Source organism: Pantherophis guttatus, chromosome 1 (genome assembly GCF_059756535.1).
Source record: "Pantherophis guttatus breed Tessera chromosome 1, ASM5975653v1, whole genome shotgun sequence".
Lineage (NCBI taxonomy): Eukaryota > Metazoa > Chordata > Lepidosauria > Squamata > Colubridae > Pantherophis > Pantherophis guttatus.
This window is the reverse complement of record NC_142063.1, coordinates 28,211,770-28,235,707: the sequence shown is the minus strand read 5'-3', so window position 1 is coordinate 28,235,707 and position 23,938 is coordinate 28,211,770. Positions and strand designations below refer to the sequence as shown.

Genomic DNA, 23,938 nt, shown 5'->3' with positions numbered 1-23,938 from the left:
AAGGTAGGTAAATTGAGGACCCAGTTTGTGGGGGCAATAAGCTGACTTTGTATAAATATACAAAAAGTATGAAGGCTATTGCTTAACGCATTGTAAGCCTCCCTGAGTCTCCGGAGAAGGGCAGCATATAAATCAAATTAAAAAAAAAAAACAATTTCACAATTTTTGCAGTGGTCATTAAGCAATTCCAGCTTCCCCAATGGACATTTCTTGCTAGAAAGCCCCCAAAAAGGTTACAAATTGCAGGATGCCACAACTGGTTGTAAATGTGAACTGGTTGCCAAGTGCCCAGATTGTGATTATATGACCACTGAGGTGGTGCAACCATGATGTCATAAGTCACTTTTTCTGAGGCCGTTGTGACTTTGAGTCATTGTTAAATGGTATTTAAGTTCAGGACTACCTGTATTGTCTAGTCAGGGTACTGCACATAAAACAGGGTGGAGTTTGATTTCATCATTATGACTGCCATCTTGAATTTTTTGATCTTATCCTTATCCCTGACTGTACTGTAATGTGCAAATGATGCTAATGTGCTTTGCTGATTTCTATTGAGGATGGTATGTTAATCCAGCAGCCCCCAACCTTTTGGGCACCAGGGACTGATTCCATGGAGAGAGGTTTTTCCACAGACCAGAAGGGGTGTGATTTCATGTGCTGCCTGCATCCCATGAATGGGGCTTCACTTGTTTGCATGGCCCAGTTTCCGGCATGCTGCGGACTGGTGTCAGTCCATGGACCAGAGGTGGGGGACCACTATGTTAGTCCATTACATTGGAGGTCTTCTAATCCAGCAAACCCAATATCATTTCAGACAAGTGGCTGTCCAACCTCTTTTTTAAAAAAAATGTAATACAATAATTCCACCTTCAATTAAACAGTGTGTTGTCCGGATACAAATAGCTTTATAAAATGATAATCAAAATTTTAGAATATTAATCACAATATTATAATTATAATATTATAATTATACAATATTATAATTACAATATTCACTACAATATTCTTTTCTTTTGGATCTTCAGGGCTTCCCACTTAGTCTGTGGGAAACTGAGAGAGGGGTTTGCATGGAGTTGGTAGATAACAACATTCTTTTCTCTGGGAGTCAAGGACATTCAGCCTGCACCTGGAGTGGTGTGACTGGGAGGCATCTCCAGTTGGGACGGACCATGTGATGGACATGTGGGTACAGGAGAAGGGACTTTGACTTTCCTTTCAGTGGGGAAAACCTGGGAGCTTTCAGATTTGGGTTTTCCTCAGATGTGCCAATATGACATCTCTAATTCTACTAGTTAATTGTTCCCACTGTTAGGAAGTTTCTCTATTAGGAAGCTTCATGCTACCCATGAAATGGCTTTGGCCATTATTGCTTTTTCGACTCTCTTGAAACCTCCTGACGTTATTTGTGAATGCAATCACATTGAAGCACAACCCACAAAATAGATCTTCCTCTCCCAACCCAGCGTCCTTCCTGGACTACAGTTTCCTTGCACCTAACAAGTATAATCATACTGACAGGGAATTCTGGGAGAAGTTCTACAACTCATGGGGATTATGCCAAGTTGGGGGAAGGCTGAAATAACAGATTTCTTATCTCCCTGAGTGTATTCTTTTTCTCTCTCTTGTGTTTCTACATCTACATTTTCTCATTTCTTTCCCCATCTCTCGTAATAGGCGTTTAGAAGAAAGGCAGCTCCCTCCACTTAATGTATAATTTTATGGCCATTGCATTATGGGTTCCTAATTTATTACATGATTGGTCCTTTGTGCAAATGTTCCTGAACCTTTGTATTCTTAAACCAATCTCCCTTAGGAAAACAAAGCCCACCCTTGCTCCACTCAAAAGAACCCTTTTCTGTCTCTTCCTTTGGAATTAATCTCACTCTTGCTTTGGTCTGTGATGTTAAGAAGTGAATCTCTGGGAATGGCAGGGAAGAAGCAAGAAAAGAGCTTTCTGGCTCAAACTGGGCAAATCCTTTCTTTCTGAAGAGAGGGGGGAGGCTTGGAGGGCTCCAGTCTCCCTGAGGGAAGAGTCTGGGTATCTCGAAGGGCACCTGGGAATTTGCACTGTGCAGAAAAGGAGGGGGTTGGATAATGAGCAGCTCACAGTGCCTTTATTGTGTTAATAAGGGCACTGGCTCTGAGTTACCCTCCTTCTCAAATGGAATCTCCAATATTATTTCCTTTTCTGCCTGGCACTCAGAAAACTCATCACTCAGATGAGAACCAGAACACAAAATACAAGCTGAGTGGACACGACTTTGTAGATGACCCTCACTCTGTCAAGGACCTTGGACTACTCATATTTAATGATCTAAGTGCCAAAGCCCACTGTAACAACATCACCAAAAAGGCATTAAGAGTTGTAAAGCTAATCTTGCGTAGCTTCTTCGGTAATATCACACTACTAACCAGAGCATACAAAACATTTGCTAGACCAATTCTCAAATACAGCTCATCTGTCTGGAACCCTCACTGCATATTGGACATTAACACAATTGAACATGTCCAGAAATATTTCACAAGAAGAGTCCTCCACTCCTCTGCTCGCAACAAAATACCTTATGCCACCAGACCTGAAATTCTGGGTTTAGAAAACTTAAAACTACGTTGCCTTCGGTCTGATCTAAGCATAGTACATAACATTATCTGCTACAGTGTCCTGCCTGTCAATGATTACTTCAACCACAACAATACACCAGCACACAATAGATACAAACTTAAAGTGAACTGCTCCAAACTCGATTGCAGAAAATATGACTTCAGCAACAGAGTAGTCAATGCCTGGAATGCACTACCTGACTCTGTGGTTTCTTCCCCAAACCCCCAAAACTTTAACCTTAGACTGTCTACTGTTAACCTCACCCCATTCCTAAGAGGTCTGTAAGGGGCATGCATAAGAGCATTAGCGTGCCTACTGTCCCTGTCCTAATGTTTCCTCTATTTGTATCTATTTTATGTATCCAATCCATGTTTATATTTATTACCTAATACGTTCCTGACAAATAAATAAAGTTCAATGAAGCACTAACTAGCATTGGGGAAACAAGCTGAACTCTCGGTATATAGGACACCCTGCTAATACTATCATCTTTACAATTTTCTTTGGCTTTACCATCCTAAATGTTCTTTAATGGAAAAGATGAATCTAAACTAGGTACATAAAGAAATCCATCTCTTTTGACTTTTGATGTGAGTGAGATACATGAGTTTCCAGGGCTGCATTATTATTTTTTTTGCACTTGCGTTTAAATGAGGCTTGTGATATCATCTGATAACTCTTTCCAAAGACATTACCTTCTCCTATGCCAGTGGCATAAATTATTTTAAGTGATTGCATTGATTTAGCTTTAGAGAAAAGTTTTTCTGGGATCTAGTTTTCCAGTCTTGAATTGATTTTTGGTCATTTTGGATTTCCTCCACACTGCCATTCAATTCAAGGTTTCGCGTGATTTCTGCTCCCTCTGAATGGTAGGTTTTAACTCCTGTCAGTTATGTGATTTAGCCTCTCCTAATCATTCTTCCTTTGACCAATCAGTTTTCCCAAGTAAAAATCACATGCCCTAGAGAAGCAGAACTGAGGACATAATGCATCCATTGCATCTAGTAGAGCCTATATGCTCTAGAATGAGGTTTCTAGGCTGGGTTCAGGGGGACCTTAGAACCTGGATGGGTTCCACAAGGGGCCTGGCAGAGAGGACCCTCAAATGTAGTAATCTTGAATGCACAGACACCCATCCCCTCTGTTTTTACCTCAATTCTACTTTTGCCGTTACACTGCACCAGTGTTTGTATCCAGGCCACATGTAGGGATTCGCTGCTTTTCCTTTCCACCACTGAAATCTTCCCACAAAATGACTTCCTAGTTGTCTCCAAACTCCAACAAATATTTTCCTCAGTGGCCCAGGTTTTCTAAAGGGTGGCAGAGGAAGGTGAAAGAAGAGGTGGGAGCATCTAACTTAGCAGCCCAAAAACAATTATGGTGAGTTCCTCACTCCCATGTTAATGTTAAATTTGCACTAAACACTTTACTTTATTTATTTTAAATAAAATACTTACTTATTTTATTATCAGTTTTTTATCACTAGAATGTTGCCTCTTGATCGGGATTTCAGAGGCGGTGGGTTTTTCTAACAAACAGGTTCCGTGACCTGAAAAAATGTGAAAAACCCTGTTCTAAAACAGTGTTTCTCAATCTTGGTGACTTTAAGATGCATGGACTTCAACTCCCAAAATTCCTCAGGCAGCATGGGAATTCTGGGAGCTGAAGTCCACACATCTTAAAATCACCAAGGTTGAGAAACACCATTCTAGAACTATTGGAATGTGTTAAAGGAGGACATTCAGTATTGCCTTGTCTGTCTGAATGCAGCAATTCAGACAGCTCTACTCAAATATAGTAGCTATTGGGTTCAACAACAGTGTAAATGTTGCAGTAGCCTTCTGTAATTTAGTTACAGAAGTTACTTTAGTTACTTTCTGTAATTTAGTTCCTCCAAATATAATGGGTCTAGTACTCTGGAATTTTGTCGTGCCTAGTGGGAGTTCTAGACATTTTGCTCCCAACATACCTGAGGAATGGAGAGATTTTATTGATTTATTTATTTATTTATTTATTTACCGTATTTGATTTTGATGATGCCAGTTCCAGGAGGATAGGTTTACAGCTCAAAGTTAGGTCTCATGAAAACATTACTTGTACCTCTTTTTTTTTTTTTTACTTTTCCCTATTTTATAAGCTCAACACCACCTTGTGTAAATTTTGATTCATACATTTTTAAAAATGAGCCTCTCAAAGTAGAAGCTGCGCTTTTTTTTTTTTTGACTCCAGAAAACCCAAGAGGGACTGACATCACAAACACTTTGAAGGGAACATTAAAAATGTAGTATTTTAAGTTTCTTTGGACTGTCTTTGCTTTCCACCCTACAGTGCTTGAAATTTTAACTTGCTATGGTCTAGAACTGGCAATGTTTTTGCACTGAACAGGCAAGCGTACTCAGTGATCATATCTGATGTGGTGTCTTTTGATGAAGTTGGACCAGCAAAATTTTAGCCTTAAGAGAACTGGAAGGCACCAAATTAGCAAAAACCTGATGCATACCCTGTTTCGCCCAAAATAAGACATCCCCTGATAATAAACCCAAATGGGCTTTTGAGCGCATGGCAATAAGGCCAAGCGATCATTTCAGGGTTCTAAAAAATATAAGACAGGGTCTTATTTTCGGGGAAACACGGTAGTTATTTGGGCCAGGCTGCATTCCAGGAACAGAAGGATATTTCAGAAAAGGATTGATACAAAAATCCAGTGTTAAAAATAACAATGAATCCAATTGCTAGAGTCTTGATTAGAAGCAACAAAACCTATGTGGGGCACCCTGTCAAATTGTGATATTGTTTCCCTCTCCACACCCCCACCCCTTCTGAACTTGGTTTAAATTCACTCTTCTTAATCTTCCCTTTGAGCTTCAGTCACGGTAAAATTGCTTCATGTGATCCAAACCCTGGCCATCTGTTCTGCTTGCAGCTGCAATTTCAAGGAAGGAATTTCAACCCCAACAGAGAAACATTCACTTCTATTCCATCAAATGAAATACCTTTCCGCTGTCTCAATCCTTTCCTTTTTCCTTTTTAACATTACCTTAAAATTTAGTCCAATTGCATAATAAATAGTGGAGTCCTTGATGTTCTCTAGGTTTGGTTGTTTGCTTATAGACATTTCATTACCCAATTAGGTAACATCATCAGTGTGAGGAAAGTGGGGTTTGCTCCTTGTTTATATACAGAAATATGTCCTGCCAATGTGATAGGAGTATTGTTTTCTCCTTGGTAGTTTCTTGATTAGAGTACTGCTTTAGACAATGAATCGTCTGCAAGAAAACAAGCAAGCTCAGAGAGCACCAAGGACCCCTCATTTCAACCCTGAGCTACAAATATTTTTTATTGGTAATATTGCTTCCTTCTTGATTGTTTGTCTAGCATTACTCCTTATCTAGGTGTCAGTTGCTGAATGGGCCTGGCCTTTTTTTCCTTCTTACCAGTAGCTTTTTTATTGTCTCATTTTAATGATGCGTAAATGTGGTTTATTTCAGTGTGTCTATTGATGGCTGCTTTGTCTGAATGTCAAGCCTCCAGGACAGTGGTGGAATTCATTTTTTTTTAACTACCAGTTCTGTAGGTGTGGCTTGGTGGGCGTGGCAGGGGAAGGATACTGCAAAATCACCATTCCCACCCCACTCCAGGGGAAGGATACTGCAAAATCCCCAATCACATCAATATTATTTCTGGCAATTTTACACAATATCTGAGCTAAAGGGTGCCCTCAGCGTCAAAGTTAGGGCTGTCCACAGGAAGAATTTTTTAAAAAAGAATCCACTAACTTCACTAACATATAAAGTTGGGTACACATATCATGCTAAGCCAAAATGTAGCTTGGTTTTGGTTTAGTATGAACCCAGTATTGTGGTTTGTAAACCATAGTTTATAGCTTACTATTTTAGGTGAACAGATCTGTAACATATTGGACTGCACTTAAAACAAATTAAGGCCTGGCAATGAAACTATTGTTTCATCACAATTTATTGAATAAATCACATTTGTCTAGGTTCACCGATATGCTAAGACATATTGTGACTTGTTTTATTTAGATGTATGTGTAGACTCATCCAGTAATCTTTAGTCCATGGCTTCATTCTGTACTTCATCTGACTAAAAGCAGCTAAGGTCATTCTCATCTCATTTTAATTTTCAAAAAACAAAGTGGCAGAAAATAAGTGATGGGATGCCATGATGAAAAGCAAGAATTCTGTTACTGAACATTTTCATTTGCTGAAATATCTAATCAATAAAGAGCAATTATTTCATTAATTGCAGAAGCCAGGAATCAATGAAAACTCCATATGATGTCTCCATAAACAAACAGGAGATTTAACATTGATGGTAAAGTTCAGTCCAGTCAATCACAGAGAAAGAACAAATTGAAGTATATTATTTCCTTTATCAACAAAACATTCATGCCTTAAAAGGAAACAGTTGAAATACAACCAGGTAAAACCTTAGAACCTTAGAATCTCTCCTACCTCTTTTCTAAAACACTATTATTTCAATATAAGGGAATATATGTAGTTTAGGGTTGCCTGACCAATTAACCCACTATAACACAACCACCACTAGCTATGAAAAGGACAGCTCTGTCATATATCAAAAGCATCTCAAAAACAACCAACAGACTATAACAATCATACAGAATCACTGTAGATACCAACTAAAGTCATCCAAAATACCTTAAATAAACCAAAGACCCAGTACAATAGCCCAAAAGCAAAAAGAGGAATCATCTAACATACACTGTAATAGTCACTATGTAGGACAGACAAGCAGAAGGCTAATGTAGCATATCCATGAACACCAACTTGTAGTCAGAAGACATGATGAAAACTTCTTAACCTTACAACATGTGGGCAGACTCAACCATATTTTCAACTGGGAAACTGTGAGCATCCTAGACCAAGCTTAATTCAGGAATTCCTGGAGCAGGCATGCTATTCAGCAGGTTCTGGAGAACCGGTAGCAGAAATTTTGAGTAGTTCAGAGAACCAGCAAATACCACCTCTGGCTGGCCCCAGAGAATGGAGATTTTGCAATATCCTTCCCCCAGGAGTGAGGTGGGAATGGAGATTTTGCAGTATCCTTTCCCCAGGAGTGGGGAGGGAAAATAATATTCACCTATTTGACCAAGTAGTTAGTGAGATTAACATGTTCAAAATTTTGTGAACAAAAGCATCTGGGCGCAAATTTATGCACTGCCCTTTGAAATATTTAACATTTCCCTAACTATGACCCTTGGTTTAATTGTTAATTGGAATTCTGAAAAGTTGCCAGAGCTTTCAATATTTGGATTTTTGTAGTTTGGTAGCACCTAAGTTTGAGAGTAAGTAAATAGCATCTTAAACCCAATGGACCTGATTACTTCTGTTATAAATGTTGGCAAGTGTTGTGTTATACTTCTTAGTTAGTGCAAGTGTGCTGTGGATGAGTATAGATGACTAGGTCTTACAAGTTCCCCACCCCCCATGATTAATTGTAATGCACAGTGTGCTGTGCACAGAGCCCTGCATAATCTAACGCTCCCTCCTCTTATAGTCAAGCTCATTTATTTTAAATGTCAAGGTATTTTTTTTTAATCAGGAAAATCTTCCTCTCTGCAAACTGCTTTCTTTTAAGTACACCAGCATTTTGAAATATTGGTAGGATGAATGGCAGCTCTTAATGTATAAATGAGCCACTGCTATGAAGTTTAATTGAGCTGATTCCCAAGATGCTTTTAATTACTTCTTTGTGATATGCACCAAAATCTCTACAGCTAGATTGTATGTTCAGTTCTGAAGTATTTATTGAGATGGCAGTGTTCTATGGCATTCATAGAATGGCTCCATCATACAGCTTTAGCTTATGCTAAGCTAAAAAGGGGCTTGGTGTTGTGTCAGCCATTGCCTTAGTAAGTTGTGTGAAACAGGTTGTTGCTTTAAGCCACAATATGATTGTAGGGGATGCGGGGAAAGAGGAAGCAGAGAATGCTTCATGTGTTTTGTTAATTCAGGTTTGGTGATAAAATGTTGTATGAACTCAACTTTAGGGCTGATATATTGGTTGAAATACTATCTCCAGAAGCAGAGAAGGGATTATTCCGTTTTAGAGAGAGAGTCAATTGAATTGGCAAGCAATGTTTCCACAAAACCCTTAATTAGGTTACTACCGGTGTGTAGAGTGAAGCCCTACACCTTGCCAGCTTAAGCCCAGGGAAGGACACTTCAGATCAGAATAAACCACAGGGCCCTTCCATAGTCAGCTGTTGTGTGAATATCACAGGACAGTAAAAAGTGAAGACTGCCTTGACAGCGCAATACTGTACCCCCCAAAAAACTGGAGCTGTAGAGTTGCTGGAAAAGGCAGTGGGAGAATGTGGGAGAGTGGATTGCAAGTGGGGGGTGGGGTCCCTGGGAAGTTCCCAATGGTTGTGAGACTTGGAGAAGACACTTCCAGAACTGTTTGCATGATGGAATAAGCCAAATTTGGCACCAAATAGGGGTAAGGCAGGTTGTACTACAGTATATCAGATGTACTAATAATTCCTTCTTCTTTTTTTAAAGGTCCACTTCGATCAGTTTAAAGATGCACTAATCCTCATCTTGTCTAGCACATTAACAAATGAAGAGTCCTTTCAGCAACCAGGTAAGACCGGTTTTGGAAATGTTGAGATTCTGGCAACCACCAGGAAAGGAGAAGTACATAGTGCAACTATAATCCATTTAGAAAAGTTTCCGTGTTTATAATGAAGTGTGAAGCAACATTTGGGCCAAGTGGCTTTGATTTCCTACACTAAGTTCTCCTCCAAACAGGAACTGGTGGTTTCATTATATAAATATTCTGCTTAGTTTATATGCAATTTATAAGAAGTAGCTGCAAGCAGAAGGCGGGATATGTCACCTCATCAAAAGGTTAACAGGTTTTGATTGGTTGACAAATGGAAATTAGAAATATTGGTATGAAACAAATTCAGGTATTCACAGCATACTTTGATTTAGTTTTTAAAACTGTTTTGAAGGAAGTTGCATGCAACATGCAACTTCCTAATCCAGCGTTTCTCAAATTTGACTGTTTGGAGGTGTACGAACTTCAAGTTGAAGATATGTTAGTCTCCAAAGAAGCAATAGCATGTATATACTGCTTCATAGTGCTTTACAGCCCTCTCTAACCAGTTTACATTATCTGCATATTTCCCCCAACAATCTGGGTCTTCGTTTTACTGATCTCACAAGGATGGAAGGATAAGTCAACCTTGATCTGTTCAGGATCAAACTGCTGGCAGTCAGCAGAGTTAGTCTGCAATAGTGCATTCTAACCACTGTGCCACCATGGAGCAGGTAGCTGAAGTCCGCATATCTTCAATAATAGATTTTCCAAAGACCTGTAAAGTATTTGTTTCCCCAGATTCTGTCTCTGAGACCTAGATCACAAAATGTATTAAACTTTTGCATGGCTTTGATGTAGTCTGTTAGGTAAAAATACTGTAAGCATTAGAGAGTTAGTCAACAAACTATAAGTACAGTAAACAAACCATGGCTTAGTGGAATGTATGAAAGCAGTTTTTATGTGATCACAGTTGTTTTCTTTCAGGGTGTAACATATGACTCTTTTCCTTTGCATTCTGGTATTCACCTTTATGATCTCAGAGACAGGCTATGTGAGACTTCTTGGCTGATATTCCAGGCTTGCCAGAATAAAGCTATTTTTCACCATCCGTCAGAGTTTTTAAAATGTATTTATTCAATTTGTATGACTGCCCATCTCAGACATGACTCAGGGTGGGAAGCAACCATAAAATCAATTAAAAACTGAAATCACAATACTAAAATATTGTGAACTGCAATCACAATACTAAAAATTAAATACATACACAGCTGCCAAGAAAAACATTATAGTCTATATAGTAGTTAAGGAAGTGCTTCTTTTTCACAAAATGACTGAAGTAAAAATGCTTAGCATTAATGAGTCTGTAAATCAAAAGACAGTTTAGAGAAGTGCTTCTCAATCCCAGCAAATTTAAAATAAATGGACTTCAATTCCCAGAATTCCTGAGCCCCAACCTAGGTGACTGAAGAATTATGGGAATTTAAATCCACTCATCCTAAAATTGCTGAGATTGAGAAAGACTGGTTTAGAATAAGGAAGAAGAGAGAGACAATTGATAGTAAATTAAATGGAGGTTAGCCTCTTGGGCATAAACTATAGAATTAAAGGTACTGTCTTCTTTCCTGGGAAAAGGGCTTCTCTGAGTAAGTGTGTAAAATGAGAGCTAGCTTAATGTAATGCAGTTAAACTTTTTACACTTTAAAATATGCTCTAAAATTAAAACATTATTGCAAAGCTAAGGAAATATTTTGGATGTCTTTAGTAACTGAAGGGACAGCCAAGCTGACTTTGTTTTAAAGAAATAAGTTTTAAAATATAGTATAACAATAAGGGTTGCAGCATAGTTAGTAATTGCTTACAAAAATAGCTATTCAGGTTGATTAAACCTGACAGTAGTTAGCAAAGGAAAGAATGTGTGTTGGGACATTTCTTCTGCCCAGTCCTTGGGGCTAAAACTATATGTTTGTGCTTGCACAGAAAATATTTTTAAATTGACTGGATTCATCTTGCTGAGTAGATACTTTATCAGAGGGCAATAAAGAAGATTCATCTGGGGCTTCAAAAACCCTAAGGTTTTTTTTCTTTATATTTTCTGACTGCCACTTGGAGAGTCTCGGTTTGAGTTTTTTAAGTTGAAGGTTCTGAATTGCTAATAATATGTGTGGTCTAATCAAAGAAGTAAGAGTTCTTAATTCTAACTCATTTAGTCAATCAATTGGTTACTCATGTTCATATCCTTGCATTTAGAAAGTCAGCCTAAAATGAGTGAGAGGGGGAAAAGGAGAAAATAATTGTCCCATGGCTGTAGATTATGGACCCATGATGGCGAACCTTTGGTACACCTGCCCAAAGTGGCACACATAGCCATGTCACCTGGCATGCGCGCCCTTGCCTGTTTCTCTTCCGGGTTTCTGGCTCACACACACGCACGATGATCAGCTGTCTACACGCGGCAGTGTCGAAAACCAGTGTGCACATGCGTGCCGGCCAGCTGATTGTCGGGTGCACATACGCACTAGAACCCAGAAGTTCGGTTTTTCCAGAGTGCGATCCCTTCGTGCGCATGGCAGTGCCGAAAACCGGCCTGCGCATGTGCACTGGACAGCTGATCATCAGGTGCGCATGCATGCTAGAACCGGAAGTTTGGCTTTTCCGGAGCATAGCCCCAATGAGCATATGTGCGCATGTGCAACGTTTCCACGTGAGTGCCGAAAAAAATTCGCCATCACTGCTATAGACTATACTCTCTCTCACACACACACACTCAAGCTAAATCTTTTATAAGAATCATTTTCTCAAAGGAACCACCATCTTTGGTAGCATAATGTTCAAACTTTGCTCATGGAAGTTTTGATTTTTTCATTATTTCTAACATTGCTTGTCCATGATTTGACCAGCAAATCTACAAGAAGCCAATGTGGAATGACTTCCAGCTCACATGGAAGCATTGTGGTCAGTATTGGGATTCAGCCAGTTCGCACCACTTAACCGGTTGTTAACTTTCTGAGCAGTTTGGTGAACTGGTTGATTATGGTGCATATTCAGATGTTAAATATTGTAGGCAACCATTCTGTAAACAGGAAGACAGTCTTGTCTCTCGAGATTCTTAATCATCCAGCTCATGGTTGTCCCAGAGGTGCTTTTCCAAAAGGCAACTGGACTTTCTTGGTTTTTTTCCTTGAAAACATTTTGCTTCTCATCCAAGAAGCAGCATCGGTTCCAATGAAGTGAAACGTTTTCAAGGAAAATGTCTATGGAGATTCTCAATCATCCAGGTTACGGTTGTCCCAAAGGTGCTTTTCCAAAAGGCAACTGGACTTTGTTTTTTCTTGAAGACATTTCACTTCTCATCCAAGAAGCTTTCTCAGTTCTGATTCCATTCCCCAGCATTCAGTCAGAACTGAGGATGCTTCTTGGATGAGAAATGAAACCTCTTCAAGAAAAAACAAAGTACAACTGTACCTTTGGGTTTTCAAGGAAAAAGAGCAAGAAAGTCCAGCTGCCTTTTGGGAAAGCACCTTTGTGATGAAAACGGTCTTCTTCAATATAAGAGAATAGACATGGTTAAAGTTGAACTGTGGAATCCTTGGCGCTCTCTGAAATTGTTTGTTTGTTTACAGACTTTTTGTTATAACATGAAACTAACTAGCCTCTCCAGAGGCTACTGACCTTGATGGTCATCTTGTTCTGTTTCTTTGATGCATATGGTCTGTCTCAGACTTGCTCTTGTTTTTACTGTCCTTTGTGTGCTGTGTTTTTTTCCTGACCTTTGAAAACTTTCCATGTATCCATCAGTCCTAACAATAAATTGACTACATACAAAGCGGTGCTTTTTTGTAAGGGCTACGTGTGTATTGCTTCAGAGGTGTGGGTGTTTTTTTCTTTCCAACCCAACAAAATCTTGGAAAGAAATTATGAAAAGGGTCTTGGGACCCAGCCCATCAGCCAGGGATAACTCTTTGAAACAAAACGGAATTGGGACAAATTTGGTATAGGGTGAGAAGGTGGCCAACCAGAAAAAAGACTGAGTTTTTAAAAAGTGTTCAATCTGGCCAGAAGCTGAAGGGAGAAAAAATGCAAGAAAAAAAAAATCCCAATGCATCCCTAGGGGAGAGGGAGATGCCCCTCTTCATCTTTCCCATTCACATGTCCCAGGGTGGAGCATATGCAGTCTTTCCAGTGGTAGGTTTCAAAAAATTTTACTACCGGTTCTGTGGGCGTGGCTTGGCTTGGTGGGCATGGCTTGGTGGGTGTGGCAAGGGAAGGATACTGTAAAATCTCCATTCCCACCCCACTCCGGGGGATTGTTACTGCAAAATGCCCATTTCCTCCTGATCAGCTGGGATTCGGGAGGCAGAGAATAGATGGGGGCGGGGCCAGTCAGAATTTTTACTACCGGTTCTCCGAACTACTCAAAATTTTCGCTACCGGTTCTCCAGAACTGGTCAGAACCTGCTGAAACCCACCTCTGAGTCTTTCCTGTATACACTGTACATGCATACAGATATAAATCAAACAATGTGAGGGAAGAGCAAAAACATATCCATGTGCAAAAAGGCCACATTGTTTTGTTACATAGGAAAAAATATAAATGCCTCCTATGGCTACTGCTAGTAAAAGAGTTGGAAAGAATTCCCAAGGCTTGCTGCATGTGATTTCCTTCCTTTGTTTTGATATGGCAGCAGAGGGGGTGCCCCTCCTGTGTAACAAGAACTAAACCAACATTATCTGAGCTGTGGCATCCTCCAGAGCAGGGTTTCTCTATCTCAGCAACTCTAAGATGTGTGGACTTCAACTCCCAGAAATTCCCCCCAAGCATGCTGCCTCCTCCCTACCCCAATGCTTCAGTAATGATAGTCATGGCTTCTAGGCTGTGCTGTACTTTCAAGGCGCAATGCTAGTAGTTGCACCTGTGGAATTCTTCTAAAGAAAAGTAATGTTGCTTTATGTAAGAAAAAATAATAATTAAGCCATGGGTTCCTGTGAGCATTGTGAAAGCAGCTAAAGGTTTATGAAAGTTATTCTTTTAAGAGACCCAGTTAGGACATTTATTAGAAAAGGAAAAGAGCATCAAGAGGAGAATGTCAATACAGGTCATCTATAATAAATAACTACTTACTCAAACAATTGGTGAGAAGAAGACTGAATATAAACAAACTTATACACATATGTGCAGGTGCATACATAAAGCAATGATACCTTTGCAAAAATGCAAAAAAGAACATTGCACTAGAAGTCTGCAAATGAGATGCTATTAATCAGAAACCTTCCAACGTCCTACTTTTTTCTGCATGCAAGGTGTGAAAACTACGATTATATTATTGTAGGAGAAGGGCAGGCAGAGCTGGAAGGTGGAGTTAAATGCATCATCAGTTTAGAGTCCTTGCATTGCCATAAGAGATCCAAGTCCAGCCCCCTCTCCTTAAATTCTGTTGGCCCTTATCTAGCATAAATTCAGTGATGACCATTAGTTGATCAGATTCTTGTCAACTTTCTTCTCAGCAATATTTCTGAGCGTGCCCTGTCAGTGTTGGGCAAGCCACTAGTTCAAACCCCATTCCCTACTAGCACTGATGATGTTACCTAGCTTGGTAATGAAACATCTATAAGAAACAATCAAGCTCAGAGAGCACCAAGGACCCCATAGTTCAACCATGAGCTACAAATATTCTTTTCTAATGGGGTCAATACGTATGTCTATTTGCAAATTCTCTTTCAGAAAACCATCACTAAAATTTGCTTATCTAGAGGGCTCTCCCGTGTATATTCTGCTTGAGAAGAGGAACTAGATCGGTTTTTTTATCTGATTCGGTAGATTGCCTTGGTGTTTCCTTCATGTGCTCCTATGAATGGGCACCGCCCAGCAAGATCTGGAGATCTGTAGTATTAGGTATTTTAATGGCTTTATCACTGGATGGGTATGGTAATATGACATACAATTGCTCTTCTGAAATATAATATCTGCTTGTTCTGAGCTATTTAGTAAGATAAAATCTTCTTTGAATCAAGGTCGGCTCCAGGGGATTTCATGGACAAATCTATGTAATATTGTTAGCAACCATAGAAAATTGTTGTTTCACTGTTATCTTCAGCAATGTTTTTTTTAACTTCCCGATTTATCCTAAAGCCATGGTTTTTCATCCAGATGCTGAGCACATTCAACCCTCCTCAGTTTTTCAATATTAGCCAAATATGTCTGTGCCCTGTTTAATGCCTGTTAACCACTTGCCAAATGGTGATCAAACTTCAGATGCTTGGCAACTGGCATGCATGTATGACAGTTGCAGTGTCCTGGGGTCATACAATCACCTTTTGTGACCTTCTGATAAGCAAAGTCAATGGGGAAACCAGATTCATTTAACAACCATGTTACTAACTTAACAACAGCAGTGATTCACTTAACAATTGTGGCAAGGTCATAAAATGGGGCCAACCTCACTTAACAGCTGTCTTGCTTAACAATTGGGTTCAATTGTGGTTGTAAATCAACCTTACTTCCATTTGTCCTGTTAATTGCTATGAAGAGTAATGTTTCAGCAGCTTGTTGTGGCTCCGTTACCTGAGCCTCTGTCATCGGCAGGAGAGGACTCCGAGAGTGAAGGAGAGGAGTTAGCAAGGCCTCCCTCTCCAGGACCCTCCTCTCTGGCAATGCCTTCGGTGTCCGCCGAAGGGCAAGAGATAGGGCCGGGGCCAAGCACGTCCACGCAGCCACAGATGGACAGTGATGAGGGTAATGAGTCTTGGCTGGATCCACACCAGCGTCGCAGAGATAAGTGTGCGCAACAGAAGAAAAGGCGTGCCCAAGATTAGGCTGAGTCACTGGACCACATCCCACAGGATATAAAAGGGAGCATGGTGGCCAGTCAAACCTTGTGACGAACAAAGCTGAAAGCTTCCACGCCATTCTGCATTGCTGGACTTTTTGCTATAGACTTTGCTGGATTATCTCTGGACTTAATTGACTCCGTAATTATTGAGCTGTTTCTTTTGATGTACCAGGAGTGGGGAGAAGTTATCTCTCCTCTTCGTAAATAATAAACTCTTGGCAGGCAGCCACTAGGTTGTTGCCAAGTTCTGTTATCATAAGGAAAAGGATTTTGCCGGCTGGTTTGGTCTTTAACTCTTGAACATCTGTTGGTGTGTGTGCGTGTGGTTGGAGACAGAACACAGCTTCCAGGAGAATCTCTGTTGGTTTTAGGCAGTCTTACCCATCCTGCCTCTCTTCCAGGTGTGTTGACAATACAGCTGCTAGGATTCCCAGCCAGCGTAGAGAAAAGTCATGCTGGTTCTCCTGGGGCCCACAATGCGGCTGAGTGCCAGGTTTGGAAAAGCTGCATTATCCCCGAAAAGCCATTCTGGGAAAAACCTGGCAAGCAAACCAATCAAAGCTATGAATAAATAAAATACCTTTTAAACATATGACTGTTTTATAATCTCTGGCACTGCAGTCTGAGGGATTTTTTAAAAGATAAAAGAAAAATAAAAGCAATGTGAAGCTCATCATTGCTCGGCGGGATGGGCATAAATATTTCATGGCCAGACCCTTGCTAGCTCAGAAATCAAGAGCTTTTTTTTTCCCCCACAGCTGCTCGGCCTCCATCCACCCACCCCCCACACCCCTAAGCTGAGTGTGTGGAGGAAGTTAATACCGGAGGGTGGGGGTTGTCCTGATGGAAAAGCCTTGGCATCGAATGCTGATACATAACAAAGCATAGCCTCCAGCAATGGCTGATTGAGGGTGTAGTCAATCAGCTGGGTGGAAGCCCACAAAAATTCCCCAACTGAGATCTGATTTCATGCACTTGAGCCCACAAGCCCCCCATCTCGCCCCCCACCGCAATTGCCTCTGATCTCAGCTAGATTCCAGCTGCAATGCTGGCAGGAGCCCAAGGCCTCTGACATCAAGGAGGGCTTTTTTCCCTGTCCATTGAATGATCTTTGGGATCCCTCATTTCAGTTTAAGACAGAAAATCTATATTTAACAAAAGCCACAAGGAAGGGAGAGTGGTTGGCCTTCCTGTCTGTGCCAGCCTCCCTCTCAGTCTTGGTCAGGAGGAAAGGGGGGCCTAGAAAAATAATCCTTTCCTTCCTTTCACTCTTTCAATATTCTCTCTTACCTTTTCAAAACATCTAGTACTCTTCTGTGATACCCAAATAATTAATTTTATTACAATTGTAATACTAGCTATATGTAAGGTTAAAAATAAATAAACACTTCATTATACACGAAGGCCTAGAAAAGAGAAGGTTGAAAAAAAGCAAGCGCAGTATTAGAAATATTCCTATTTTACTAGTCTATTAATATTAGTCTAGTGGAAAGAAGGACCAGGGGAGACATGATAGCAGTATTCCAATATTTGAGGGGCTGTCACAAAGAAGAGGAAGTCAACCAATTCTCCAAAGCATCTGAAGGCAAGACAAAAAACAATAGATGGAATCAAGAAGAGATGCAACCTAGAACTAAGAAATTTCCTGTCAGTGAGAACAATTAATCAGTGGAACAGCTTGCCTTCAGAAGTTATGGGTGATCCATCACTGGAGGCTTTTAAGAAGAGACTGGACAGCCACCTGTCTGAAATGTATAGGGTCTCCTACTTGAGAAGAGAGCTGGACTAGAAGATTTCCAAGGTCCCTTCCAACTCTGATATTCTATGGTCTGTTTTCCTGCTTGCAGACACATAACTCCAACTATATTATGGGACAAGGTAGACGCAGACGGAAAAAGGAACCTAGATGTAGGAAAAGGAAATTGTGGTTTGAGAACTTATTTTCATACACAATGTATGAATGTATGGGAAAGGTTTGCTTGAATTGCTGGACAAAGCCCCTTATAAAATGGCTGATTAATGTAACTAAATTGCTAAATGAGGCGACAACAACCCCTTATAGCAGTGTTTCTCAACCTTGGAAGCTTGAAGATGGGTGGACTTCAACTCCCAGAATCCCCCAGCCATTACTGCTGGCTGGGGGATTCTGGGAGTTGAAGTCCACCCATCTTCAAGCTACCAAGGTTGAGAAACACTGCCTTATAGGATAGTAACACAAAGCGTGACTCAGTGCTTCTTGTCCATTATAAAAATTGTGGGCAGAAAGGTGAGAGGCACACAAATTTTGGGAGAGATCTCCTTGAGTCCTTTTTTCTGTGCAGAATAAAAGTTTTTCTAGTCTCCACCCTGGTGTGTTCTTCATTGGGCTTTCATATACTGGGCACTAATCCAGAGTTTCTGGGACAACCTCTGCATCAGTGTATTTATTAATGACATCTATATGGCCACCCAACTCAAAGCAACGAGACTCTGGGCAGTGTAGAATTTCTTTAAAATGCCAGGTAAGCCATAATAGGTGGGGTTCATCTATTCCAGAGGTCTTCAAACTTGGCAGCTTTAAGACTTTAAACTATGCTGGCTGGAGAATTCTGGGAGTTGAAGTCCACAGGTCTTAAAGCTGCCAAGTTTGAAGACCTCTGATCTATTCCATCAAACCAATATTGTGGCTTCATGCAAAGACTGAAACCAGTCACATGTAACCCACTGCCCAGTAGCTGCTATTATTATTATTATTATTATTATTACTATTATATTTATTTATTTAATTAATTGATAAAATAATAATTATTTTTATTTATTAAATTGGTTTGTCACCCAGGTGACTTTGTGCAGCTTACAAATTATGTGAAAGATACCTGTCTATTGATGTGGGTTATGTTGTGACTGATTTCAATTTTTGCATGAAGCCACAATATTGGCTTGATTTTGGCTTGGTAGCTTGGCTTTAATTCCGAACGAGATCTTGATGACTTTTTCAACAACTCATAGCTTAAAAAAATATTGACTTAATTTGATACATAAATCTAGATGATGTGTCCAAGTGTGATCATCATTAAGGGCATGTTGGCATCATTTACTGTAAGTTTTTGCGTACTGTACATTCACTGAATAAAACCTAGAATGCTTTGAAGCAGATCTAATTCCGTAGTGCCCTTACATATCTATTGAATCCCTTCTACCATCCTAATAAGTTTCTCTCTAAAGCAAGGTGGGGAAAAAAGGAATGGGACACAGAGAAAACCTGCCATTGCTAACATGCCAGAGATGATAGTGGTAGGGAAGCAGTTGCCAGCAGCCTAGCTTTAATGGTAATGATAAGGTTTGCTTTTGTTCTTTTGGGTCTTATTTAATCAGCTTGACTCGTTTCTGATTTTTCCTATCTGTGTGTTTCATCCTATAGCTTTTATGCCCAGGCTCCCAGCTGCAGGAAACCTTGTTAAAATTGCCTTCTTCAAACACAAGCGCCCGCTTGCATTCCCTAGGGTGTGTAATATGTATGGATGGGGTAGAAATCCAGGGGAAATGAGAAGGGGGTTATCAAAGGATTTCTGTTCCTGTGTATTTTATAATTCATTGCATAGCTAAGCTAAAGAATACATTTTCACTAACAAGGTCTTGAGCAGAATCTATATAGAAAGGGTATTCAAGATGACATGAAGAGGTTGGATCTGAGCCCCTCGTATGTTCCTCGGCGTGTTTGAACATGCTTCTTGCTACTTAGCTTTAAATCCCGACAGCCTTCATCAGGATTCTCTTAAAATCAAATGTCATCTAATTTTGAATCACATCTTAATCATCAGCACAACCACAGTACATGGCATAAAATCACTGGTATATGTGTAAATATGGATGTGTATTCAGTGTACTTCAAAATACATTCTTTTTGGTGAAGTAGCTCATACAGTTTGATATTTTATTCAACCCCTGGAATTGAGAATGCAGCAATTTTAACACCATAGTCAGTTTTCCCTTTGCGTTGTCATGTTTAATAAAACTTGACTATCTCCCCTTTTTTATGGGTCGGAGCTGTCAGTGCCATTTAGAATTTATGCAAATCTCAATTAAAAGCTAAAAATAAGACTAAAACGTTTAGAGCAGATGGGAGATTAAAGGATTCAGTAAATAAAAATGTATTTGCTTAATGCCAAAAAGACAGAAGCTTTCCGGGTTCCTGGATAAGATCTTAATGTCTGATGTTGGATGAAACTGTTGGTTAGAAGGAGTCCTACCATTTGTTAAAGAGGGGAACTTCCCTCAGGCAGCAGATTCGGGGAAGTAGTAACGATGAATCATAGGATGCCACTTCCAAGAAGCAAGAGTTGGTTTTGTCTAGTGGTTAAGGCACCAGACTAGAAACCTTGAGGTAGTGAGTTCTAGTCAAACCTTCGGCAGAAAAGCCAGCTGGGCAACTTTATGGCAGTCAATCTCCCTCAGCCCAGCTCACCTTGCAGTGTTGTTGTTTGGGAGAGGAAGAGGAAGGAATATTAGATGTCTTTTGCCTTGAGTTATCAATAAAGGCAGGGGGAGTTGCATATACATACAATGCATACACACACTGTCCCATCAGCAGCACTGATGAAAGATGTGGTTGCCACATGGACAAAGAGAGTATAATACTGCCTTTTATCTCAGATTTATATGCAGATCTAGTCTATTATAATAATAATATATAATGTAGTGTAGCGTAATGTATTGTAACATCATATACCTCTTCTTTTGCCTTGAGATATGTAATCCTTCCTTCAGAATCAGCAATGATATGCAAAGTACAGAAAAGGGTTAAGAATAGTAAACCAAAGAAATTAAATGTATGAAATAAGAAAAAAATCAAAGGAAATAGAACTATACCTATTTTACAGCAATGGTATTCATTATAATTTACCATACTATTCCTAAGTATTCTTGCCAATCATGCTTGCTTTCCCCCTGTCCATACATCACTTTGTTCTTTCAACTTCTCATTTTTCTTTTTCAGAATCTCATCAACAATTTTCAGTCTTGAATTTTTCAATTGTCCTTCCTCAATCAATCACTTTTCTTTCATATACCTGTTTGATGATTTGATCTTCATTCATTCAACCATTGTGTACAACCAAACCACTTCAGTGTATTTCTTTCATACCAGTCACTCATATTCAATCAGTATTCACATAGTACTAATTCATTTTGTAGTTCAATTCCACACAATTCTATGACACCCTGTAACCTGATTATGTTCATTCTTTTCCAAGCAGCTTCCACCTCTTTTTTTTTTTTTTTTTGTATCCACTTTCCATTCATTTTGTTGGGAGATTTATCTTCTGACTTTTTTCAAACCAGGAAAAAATTTTCTTCCTGAAATTGCTCTACATTCACTTTTGTTTATTTCACTTCTTTCTCTTTCTTCCCTGTCTTTTTTCCCCCAAAATCCTTTTTCCCCCCCTTCAGTTTTGAATTTCAGAGCAGCTATTGTGTAATATCGGCAGGTCTTTTTGCAACACAGAATGAGCTATAAGCACTAAAATAGTGTATTTACAGAATATATATTTCACAATGTAAACCGGTGTAGTATGAAATGATTTCCTGGTATCTCTCATTATGAGAGACTTAAATGCCCAGAATCAATGAGTTTCCCCTACACTCACCATCTGATCCTTTTGTAGAAAGGGGAGGTGATACATTTTGACTGGCAGATGACAGAAAGAGACATCCAATTAAATAAAGCTGTGAAGAAGGGAGATTCCCTCAGAAAGTACCCTGCAATGCAGTTGTTGTGAAGAAGTGTCAGTTCATGAATTAGTTGCAAGAATGCATAAAAAAAAGAAGCACCAAAAGAAAATAAATCTTCGCATTAGCATTTTTTCTGCTTATTTGATAGTGTAGGTGTTGAAGAACTCATTAGATGTGTTTGGGATTGTGATTTTCCAGAAGTTAACTTTTGTGCGAGATTTACTACAGCAGCAAAAGCAATATTTTTTTTCAGTGCTCTTCTGTATAGCAGTAGACTTATACTTATATACTGCTTCATAGTGCTTTTACAGCCCTCTCTAAGCGGTTTACAGAATCAGCATATTGCCCTCAACAATCTGGGTCCTCATTTTACTCACCTCAGAAAGATGGAAGGCTGAGTCAACCTTGAGTTGGTGAGATTCGATCTGCTGAACTGCAGCTAGCAGTCAGCTGAAGTAGCCTGCAGTACTGCACTCTAACCACTGCGCCACCTCGGCTTTTGTATGATATGCTCCCTCAAATTAAAAAAAATTATTGGCACAGTAGAGGGAGAAACCATCCTTCTTCGTTTGAAGAGATTTGACTTACTTTTACCATGCCAAGGCTCTGCCCCAGTTTGTAATGCTGTAAGAGTGCATTTCACTATAAAGCAATGATATCCACAGAGGGATGCCGAAAAAATCAATACCATGCAGCGGAAAGCTAAACTCTTGTGAACACCCTTGTGAAAATGGGACCAAAATTGCTACCTTGGAATAACTTTCTCTAGTGTGGTATTTTCCAAATGACTATACTGACTATGGATGAGAGGTGTTGCAGTTCAGCCCAATTACAAGCTGCCAAGTGAACAAAAAGCATGCATTGATCTATTTATATTCAATAAATAAATTGTATAGGGCCATCTAGTTGATTGGCAATTCAAAGCAGTTTCTGGCAGTCTAACCCAGTCTTTCTCAACCTTGACCTCTTGAAGATGTGTGGACTTCAACTCTCAAAATTCTGGCGGTTGAAGTCCACACATCTTCAAGGGGTCAAGGTTGAGAAACACTAATTTAACCTTTTTGCTGTTGCAAACAGGCTACAGTCTATTCTGTTCTTAACATCATGGATTCCATCTCATCTCTAGATTCTTCACCTGAAGCCCAGCCCAAATACATCAAGGATGGAAAGCGCTATGGGAGGCGATCCTTGCCAGAGTTTCAGCAATCCGTGGAAGAATTTGCAGAGGTGACAGTGATTGAACCTTTGAACAAGGATGCCCTCTCCTCCCGCCTCTCCAATAATGACTGTGATGAGGTAAGGATTTAAAAGCAAGCCAAGTGGATGAGGAGAAGGGAGTCTGGATCTGAGATTGAAAATCCCTCTGTGTGCATGTGTGGAAAGCATTTTAATGTTTCTTTCAAGAATTATGGCATTTTAAAATATGTGGACTTCAGCTCCCAGAATTCACTAGCCAGCATGCATAAATTCAAAGTTGCTGAAGTTGAGAAACACTGCTGTGGACAATGGGACAAAGGTTTTGCTTCCTAAAGTCCATCTCTTCATATTGCAGCTTATTATAGTTTCTGGCTTTATAAGCACTATGAAGAAGCACATTGAAAAAAAAAACTTTTTAAAAAGGAATTAAAAATGAAGCAGAAAATGCAAAATGTAGAGAAACTTAAGTTGAACTAAAACAACATAATTATGTTGCATCTTAAAATTAACAGGTTACAGTGGCTTCAGTCTGCATGGATCCTGATCCATTTCATAAGAGAGGCACAGTTATACTCTTGAGAAAAGAATATTATATTAGGACTGTGCAAATGTGGGAGGGTTGCTTTGATTCATAGTCATAGACTTGCAGATGACCTAAGAGATCCTCAAGTACAACTTCCTGCATACTGCAGGACTCATTACATTATTGCTGATAAATGGCTATCTACCCTGTTTAAAACCCCTAGTGAAGGAAAGAAACCATTTCCTACAATAACCTATTCTACTGATTGACTGTTCTTAGTGTCAAGACATTCATCCTTGAATCTAATCTGCATCTACATCCTAGAAATTTCATCCCATTAGTTCTACTCTTGCCCTCTGGAGCAAATAAGAATATTCAAAATAATATAATATTCCCTTGGATATTTGAAGACTGGTGGCATATTCCTTTCAATGTTCTCATCTCAAAATAAACATACCTAGATCTTTTAACATACCTACATTCCTCCTAGGA

General features: G+C 39.7%; 1 protein-coding gene across 13 annotated transcripts in view; it reads left to right on the top strand.

Moving 5' to 3' along the window:
- Positions 1 to 23,938, top strand: part of NIN (ninein) — a 123,203-nt gene that overhangs the window by 27,288 nt on the left and 71,977 nt on the right. For all 13 annotated transcript variants that reach the window (XR_015731106.1, XM_060693817.2, XM_034433353.3 and 10 more), the window contains exons 3-4: positions 9,148 to 9,229; positions 22,853 to 23,022. Coding sequence is in view for 12 of the 13 variants with exons in the window: in XM_060693817.2 (XP_060549800.2) it covers positions 9,148 to 9,229; positions 22,853 to 23,022 (252 nt within the window). In the remaining variant the exon portion in view is untranslated. The remainder of the gene's footprint in view (positions 1 to 9,147; positions 9,230 to 22,852; positions 23,023 to 23,938) is intronic.